At 38.7% G+C, this 8,794-nt stretch overlaps 1 protein-coding gene across 1 annotated transcript in view; it reads right to left on the minus strand.

The window, feature by feature from the left end:
• The window catches only part of Abcc9 (ATP binding cassette subfamily C member 9), a gene marked incomplete at its 5' end in the record, with an annotated part of 121,192 nt that overhangs the window by 70,613 nt on the left and 41,785 nt on the right, over positions 1-8,794 (minus strand). Inside the window, 1 exon segment of the mRNA XM_017802816.2 lies at positions 73-111. Coding sequence (XP_017658305.1) covers positions 73-111 — 39 coding nt within the window.

Raw genomic sequence — 8,794 nt, forward strand, 5'->3', positions numbered from 1 at the left:
CCAGGAGCAAGAGGTTAAAGACCAGGGGACGAAGTTATTCTTATTAAACTCGGGTAAAAATAGAAATAATACCTTCTGGTTGCTTCAAAGGAAGGCTCAGATTCATTTACACTGCAAGTATGGTAAACAGTGCTCATTAATGATAAAAAATAAGTGAGAAATGAGTGTGTGTACATATCAGGCAAGAGACAAAATAAACACTGGAAATATTTTCACATTTTATTTCAAAGACAAACCAGATAAATCATTTTCTTCTTTTATATCTTTCCCAACCAGGAAATAATTATTTAGTAAGCTTTCAAACAATAGATAGTATTGTTATCTCTCACACAACGTTTGCTTCATATAATAACTGATAGTCTAATTCCAAATCTGCTCTAATTAGCTGGGAAACTTGGACAATTTCTCTAAACTGTGGTTTCCTATGATTCTGATTTACTAACATCTCCCTACCATTGAAATTTGAATTTAATCTATTTAAATTCCTAATTACCTACCCTGAGACAAGATCAGAAGAAATACTTTTGAGATTCTAAACCTGGAAAACATATAAATCCCAGCTGTCTCCAAGCTGCAATAATGACAGATATGTGTAATAAGTCAAACTGTAACATTTGAGAATAATTAACTATGTACTGGTAAGATTCGTGTGAAAAGACCTGAAGGTCAATTCATTTTACTCAAATTCTGAAGAATTTAGGTTTGTGTGCATTCCATCATTTTAAAAGATCTGAGTTCAACAACCATAATCCTTCAGAAAAATCTACCTAAATAGATCTTACTTTACTTTGGATAGTATGCTTTTTGTAGGGAAAATTTATGTAATTACATTACTTAGTGATAGATTTGGCTTTGAATTGATAAAAATTATTTTCAGTTTTACTCATTGGTGATGACATACTCAGATGATTAGCAGAAGTGTGGAGACACAATATCAGACTGAAAAACTTCTCTCAGTAATGATTATTCTCTGATTCAGGTAATTCACAAAAACAAAGTAATAAAATATTTCATTTCCCTAAAGCTGTTTTCTATAGAATGTACTTTGGATACTAATAAATTTGACTTAATTTTTTGCTAGTAAAACTCTACCAAATGACCTAAATAATTTTATCACATCTGAGGAAAAAGAGCAAATCCATCAAAAATTATGAACTCATTTGCATATTGGCCATTCAGGTAGAACTGTCCATAAAACAATTGAATATGTTGGCCCAAGCTGGAGACATTTGGAAATCATCTACTTACTCAAGTACTGAATTTTCACTGTGTTCAATATCCCACTATGTTCAAAATTCCCACTATGTTCAATATCACTTTAAATATTTCTTGGTGCCTGGGAGATGATAACTCAGTAGGTAAAGGCACTTGCAGCCAAGGCTAATAACCTGAGTTCGAGTCCCAGAACCCAGACAGCGGAACGAGATCACCAACTCTGACCTCCACACCTGTGCTGCAGCCTGTACACACCAACCCCATACACATACACAAAATAAATAAATGTAGCAATGTTAAAATAATATGTACTTGTTGATCACCTCCTAGCCCTGAGGATCCACTCCTCTCATGCATCATTTTGTCAGAGCATGACGCAGAAGTGAGTTCTAAGATGGGTGGGGAATCTTCATGAACATGCATCTCTGCACATGTCTGTGAGAGTTTTAACGGAGGAGGGAAGATCCACCCAGAATATGGGGGCACCGTCCTGTGGTCCTATTCCCATTCAGTCCTGGACTGAAGAAGGAATTGTGTGCTAATATTCAGTGCTCTCTGCTTCCTGAGCGCAGATGTAGCGTGGCCAGCTGCGTCACCATGATGGACTTTTCTCACAAACTGTAAGTCAGAATAAACCTTTTGTGGACAAAAACTCCCAGAAAAACTGCATCTTAAAATGAAACCCTCTGCAAAGGCTGATCAACTGATTAGAACTTCAGAGTAAAAGTAACAGATGAAGATGAGAAACTAAATTAATTATATGTTTAGTCCTATATTTGCAGTTATTTGTACTCTAGGAGCTATCTTACTTCTATTTGAAATATTTAAATAAATCTATTACCTTCAATTGTGGTGTTTTTTTTTTTTTTTGGTCAGTTTGATTTCATAGCTACAATCTCATGAGGAGTGGCTAGCTCTAACTCTAGTAATGATTGATCTTCAATATTTAAATAATCATAACTCTTATCTGTGGATACTGACTTGATCTGTTTTATTTTGTTGCTATCATGCCAAACTTAGTTTGGAAAAGTAATGAAAGACATATTATAAAAGAAATTACATAACAATATAAACTTTCTTTTAACAAGATCGTTATTTTGCACAAACAAAATATTAATAATAGTGACAGAAACAAGAAATCAGACCTGTTAAAAAAACAGATTTTTATAGGCCTTGTAGGCATAACCAAATATTACTTTTTATTTTAATGATTAGAAATGGAAATGGTATTCTGCAAGGGGTTGACCATTTCCTTCTTATCAGCAAAATACAAACACAGTTTAATTATTTTGTAATAATACTGGCTAACTGTGCTATATAGAACACCCTGGATACTCATTAAATTAAGAAACATCAGTACTTAGGGTATAAAACATCATGAATGTTGTTATTAGGGATTGATGTCTTCTGTATAATTTGGATAAGAAGAATTAACCCAAATCTTTGAGTATCTCCAACTAGAGTGAATAGGGTTACAGTTACTTTGTTAAACATCTTAGCATGTTATAGGGCTTTTTAAAATATATCCTGTACTACAAAATTCAAGGAGATGAACTTTTAGAGTCACATGTACCCACTTTCTGAGAACTCAACCATGTGGATTTCAGAAATACTGGATGGTGCTCATTTCAACTACATTGACAGTTGAGTACCCCAAGTAACAACATTTTTCTCACTTTTGTTTCTTAAACCCTTTTATAGTAAGATTATCTTTAATACATTTTTATTTTATGTGTATGAGTGCATTGTCTGCATGTATGTAAGAATACCTATGTCATACAGTGCCTGTGTATGTCACAAGAGGGCTTTGGATCCTCTGGAACTGGAGATACAGGTGGTTGATGCTGTGTGGGTGCTGGGAACCAACCTCGGTCTTCTGCAAGTGCATCTAATCCTCGTAACCACTGAGCAATCTCTCCAGCCCCATATAATTAGAAGTTTTTAAATGGTTATTTCACTTGATACAATCCTAAATTATAAAATAATGCTAATTTTGGTTTGAATTAAGTTATAAATAATGATATTTCCTCTCATTAATTATGGGGGTTTTGTTATAATTTGTCTACTCAGAACCCCTACATTATTCAAAATCTTTTCATGTTTAAAATATTCAAGTGTTTCAAGTTTTATAAAAATATACATATATTTTTCTCATTATTCTATATAAGTTGGATGATGTCTAGTTTCCAAGAGACCTTTAGATCAGGAAAGTGCAAATCAGATGTTCATAGTCTATGCTACTCAGACAAGGAATGGAAACAAATTCAGCATGACTGAAAGGTGGTTATAAATGACCCATGAAGCAAAATACACAGTCAGATAGCTAAACATTCAACCATTTTTACAACCTGAACATTTTTCAGAGTACTAGAAAAAATACTGTAAAGTGCGGGGGGTATTTGTTAGGTCTTGTTTTTTAAGTTTTTATTTACGGGGGTAAAGAGATGGCTCAGTGGTTAAGAACACTGACTGTTCTTGCAGAGGACCTGGGTTCAGTTCCCAGCATCCACATGGCAGCTAACAACTGTCCCTATCTCCAGTTCCAGGAGACCTGCCACTCTCTTCTGGCCTCTGTGGGCATTACACACATGTGGTATACTTACATACATGCATGCAAAGCACTCATACACATAAAATAAAAATAAATAAAAATCTAAATTTATTTGTGTGTGTGTCTCTATGTGTGCATATGTCATGTATGTGTAGGTGCCTGTAGAGGTCAGAAGAGGGCGTCTGATCCCCTGGAGCTTAAGGTACAAGCTGTTGTGAGCCAATTGACATGGGTGCTGGATCCCAACTCCAGGCCTCTGAAAGAGTCACAATTACTCTTAGCCACTGAGCCATCACTCCAGCCCTGACTATAAGGTTTTAATCAAGAGAGAAGGCTTCGTTGAGAAGGCGCACACTAACAGCCGAATGACAGGAACTGGAAGGAACAGGAGGGGGTGATGCAGAGGATGGAGCTAAGAAGTCATGACCCTCAGCAAGGACAATGGTGAGCGACTAAAGAGAAAAGAACACATCCAGACACTTAGCTTTGAAGCTCGGATTAGAGGGAGAAGAAGGAGGAGCCAGGGTCAGGGAGCATGGGACAGGAAGTATAGACTGGAGGAGGAGTGTGGTGTCAGCAACAAATGCATTCAATTTGAGGTGCCTAAGGAATTTCCAAATGACCTTGAAGCATAATTTAAAGGTCAAAGGAGATCTAGGAAGTGAGTGAGGACTTTGGAATGATTTCCTTTCTTGACACTTGCCTTAGACATCAACACTTCAGCTTTCCGTTCCTTACTATTTACAAAAGAGAATCGCTAAACAATTTCAATAATGTCAGCTTGTTTACAAGGGAACAAAAGACCAGGAGCAGAAAGCAGGAGCTAAAGACTTAGGGAGGTACGCAATTATCTGGTGGGCACACACAGATGTGGAAACGAGGAAAGGGCTGAGTTTGAACAAAGTGAAGGAGGAAAAGAAATTTCTGGGACAAAAGAAGAGGAAGCTTAGTGGCCGGCCGGCTTGGTTTGGTTTGAGTTGCATTTCGTTGTTTTCTGAGACAAGTTCTCATTATAGAGCCAAGCTGGCCTCACAGGCATCATCCTCCTGCCTCAGCCTTCTAGGTGTTGGGTACAAATTTAAGAGGAGAACTGTGAGCTTTACTGGAAACTAAAGGAGATCTTTTGAATAAGAAAGGTGTTAGTAACAATATCAAGTGACCAGGAGGTCAAGTAAGGAAATAGCTAAAATATACAATGCACTGAAGGATGCCATGGGTTTAAAAAATTTTTTTACATTATTTATTATTTATTTGTTTACGTGTGCATGTGCGTGTGCGTGTGTGTGTGTGTGTGTGTGTGTGTGTGGGGGTGGGTGGGTGCACATGTGTGCACCACAGTGTGCTTGTAGAGGTGAAAGGGCAACTTGACTTGGGGAGTGTTCACTCTTCCATCATGTGGGCTCTGGACGATCAAACCCAAGTTCTAAAGCAGCAAGAGCCTTTACCTGCTGCGCAATCTAGCCCAGGATTTTGATAAGAATAATTTCACTGGAGTGTGAAGGGTAGAAATTAAGATTGCAGAGGACTAAGACAATAATAGAGGTTGAAGATAATGACTGAAGACATTGTTTTCTGTATTTACAAAGAAAAGGAGATTGGCAATGAGCTAGTGGTGATGGAGGTAGAAGAAAGGGGAGGGAGAGGGAGAATGGGAGGCTAGCGGGCAGGAGCGAGCGCATGGATGGAGAGCACGAAAGGATGGATGAGGGACTGAGGCACAGATGGAATTCTCAGCGGGATACAGATTTATTTCACACGGGGCACCTTTCCCTCGGGGAAGGGAAAGATGTCAGCGAGGGGAAAGATGTCAGGGAAGGGAAAGGAACGGAAGGGAAGGGAAAGATGTCATGGAAGGGAAAGACGTAAGGGAAGGGAAGGGAAGGGAAGGGAAGGGAAGGAAAGGGTGATTCTAATTATTTACAAATATAAATGGAGGAAGAAGAAGCCAGGAACAGGACAATGAAGTCAATAAAGACGATGTACTTTGTGTGCTTTAATGTTCTGGTCTTACAGCTTTAGTAAAGAGATCAATAAAAGTGATTTAAATCAAGTGAAGGGGAAAAGGGTATATTCATGTTTTGAGAGACTACAAGAAGGGTTTATAAAAATGGAACACTTCAGTTGACACTAAGAGAGAGAGAGACAGCCAATCTCCAGTGGACGGTGCAGAGGGAGTACATGTTTAAAGTATGTGTGACTCCATGCTACTGAAATACTATGCTGAAAAGTGAGAAAAGGACCAGACTTCGAATGGTTTTGGCATAATAATCAAAGGTCTTTGGAATATTCCTCATATGCTTTTGCCAGTCAGTAAACAGAAAATACAAACAAGAGGACAGTAATTACATTTTCATGTCAAAACTAGAATGTATCAACAGTGTGCAGACAAAAGAAGAAATCAGTCAAGTAAACCACACACATGTATGATAAATAATTAAACTAGAGAAATGAAAACAGGCAGGACTATAAGGACTGGCAAAGTCCTAAGCCAAGTGGTAGGATGGGAATCGTGGCTGCTGAGATTTTGATGAATGGAGGGAAGGAAGCATCTAGGCGGGAACGCTGGCCTCTGATGTGCACACCGTGATTTAGGATGTCAGGATATACCCTGCCTAGAGTAAGATGAGAATTTGGTGACATGAGGGCTTGGAGACCAGTTTGTAGCTTATATAGAGAATTCGCTTATTTAGAAAAATGAATAGGTCTTCAGAAGAAAGCTATCATCCCAAAATGTATACAATGGATTATTTATACTTAGTGAGTGACTGGCTCAAAGTCATTACTCAAAGAGTAGGACAAGAAAGGTGTTAAGAGTGACAAGAGCAGTCAGGAAGAGAGAGGAGAAATCAGGGCATTCCTCTGCTCCCACTTCTGCTGTCACTACTGTATCGAGTTTTTGACCCATTTATTCTGGTTTATACTTAAAATGCAAATTCACCTATCATCCATTCATTCACCCCAGGAAGAAAGCTTTTGCTGGCCCCATGACTCCGTTAAGTCAAGCCATGTGTTACTTGTTCTTATAAAAGCATCGCCCCTTCCTTCCTGTTATTTATTTTAAAAATTAATCAAGCAATTGATCATTACATTATTTCCCTACTTCATTGTCTCTGCTGTTCAAGAGTGAGCTTCATAAAAATAGGGACCTGGCTATTTTTGTTCACATTTTTGACAACTGACACAAGGACTTGTATGAAATAGGTGTGTGATAAATATTTTCAACAAGTTAAAGGGTTGTAGAAACCAAGACACAAATAGGTTTCAAGGATTCATCCAGGATGGAATTTCAAAAAAGTCCTATGCAAGCTCAAACCAGACAAAATTACAGCCTAGACATGGCAAAGTGGGTAAGAAATCCTAACTCACCCTAGGAACTTTTGGCAACTATGGCCACTGGGAGGGGAAAGGTAGTCTTACAGGATTAGGACTTGGTGGGCTCAATGGATGGGCCCACACTGACACACATTTGGAGACACAAATCAGACTCCATAGGTCACTACACACACACACACACACACACACAGAGAGAGAGAGAGAGAGAGAGAGAGAGAGAGAGAGACATATATATGTAACATGAGCATGTTAAATTGGGTGGGGGGCAGTGAGGGGAGCTGTGGATAGGGGAGGGAATCTAAATGCCATCAAACTACGTTGTATGAAAAATCACAAAAATTCTATTAAAAATAAAGTTCTTTTCCTTTCCAGATTAACTTAGCTCTGAATTTTAACACTGGACCTTCTTTGACTACACAGAAATTGGCAGGTTCCTATGTAAACTAAACTTGCACCGTTCAGCCCTGACGAGAGGAGAAGCAGGGATCAGAGGGATCAGCTCCTTCTGGAAACAGAATGCAATTGCATTTCTGAGCCTCTCCTGGAGTATTTCTGTATGTTTTCCTCAAAGAGTAAAAGTTAAAGTTAATATACTAGCAACTAATTTATAAGTATTGTCGCTGACCACCATGAAAGCACAGTGGTTTTTTTCACAAGCTTAAATTAGGAACAGTATCTGGAGGAAATGAAGCCAGACATGAACCCAAACATAGCATATTACATGTGACCCAGGAAAGCTGACTCATTATACTGCTGAGTTCTTGCTGCTTTGCGCCAGACAAAGTCACATGAAGAGAAACAACTGTTCAATTCATCTGTCTGAAAATAGTTGAATTACTGTCCTGAAGCAGATTACACCAAGGTGGCGAAAGATCGACCTTCAAGAGAAACAGTGCCTGGAACGGAATGGTTCATTGGCAAGAGTGAAAGACAGAGAAGAGAAACACACTGAAAGTGAGTGACAGCCATGTCTCACGTCTACCTCAGCCTTTACATGTCTGGACTCTCTCTGTGGAACCACCCACCAGACTAGACCTTTGATTTCTAGCTCTGAGAAAATCAGTAGAAATGACTTTCTATCCATCATGACCACCAGCGAAGGACAGCTTCCTTCAGGCAAATATAGAGTACACCCAGATAAAAGACTGATGTGAAACTTGGCACTCTGGTCATGTTAGAGCATGTTTTAGCTCCTCCTTCCTTGCTTTCATCTGTTTCTGTTGAGTCTCTAACAGGCCAGACAGGGTCAAGGTAGCCATTCCCAAAGAAAGCACCTCTCAGGGTCTTGTTGAGCTAGGATGTACCCATGTAGGTACATCCTGAGGGTCAGCACTGCTGTTCGCCTGCCTGCGCATTTATCACTGAAATAGGTCAGAGTGTCGTGTTGGATTTTGCTCATGCCATCTATGAAGGCACATTTAAAAATAAAACACATACAACTAGAGGAGCATGAAGCAGTGCTACAACACTTGATGGCCTGTCATAACATTTGGTTTATGGTTTTGCTTTACTGTGATTTGAGCTTAAAAATATTGGAATGCCATACCACCAACCTCTTAATATTTGTAATTTCCAAATTAATTTTGTTGTAGTTATTATGTATACACCCCGCCTTATTGGACAGGGCTTTTGGTATTTTTTTCCTAGAATGTAAAGAATAATCAAAAGTAGCTCCTTATGCTATTGCGCTATGAA

The sequence above is a fragment of the Nannospalax galili genome, unplaced genomic scaffold (genome assembly GCF_000622305.1).
Source record: "Nannospalax galili isolate Female #2095 unplaced genomic scaffold, S.galili_v1.0 scaffold1086, whole genome shotgun sequence".
NCBI classification, from domain to species: domain Eukaryota; kingdom Metazoa; phylum Chordata; class Mammalia; order Rodentia; family Spalacidae; genus Nannospalax; species Nannospalax galili.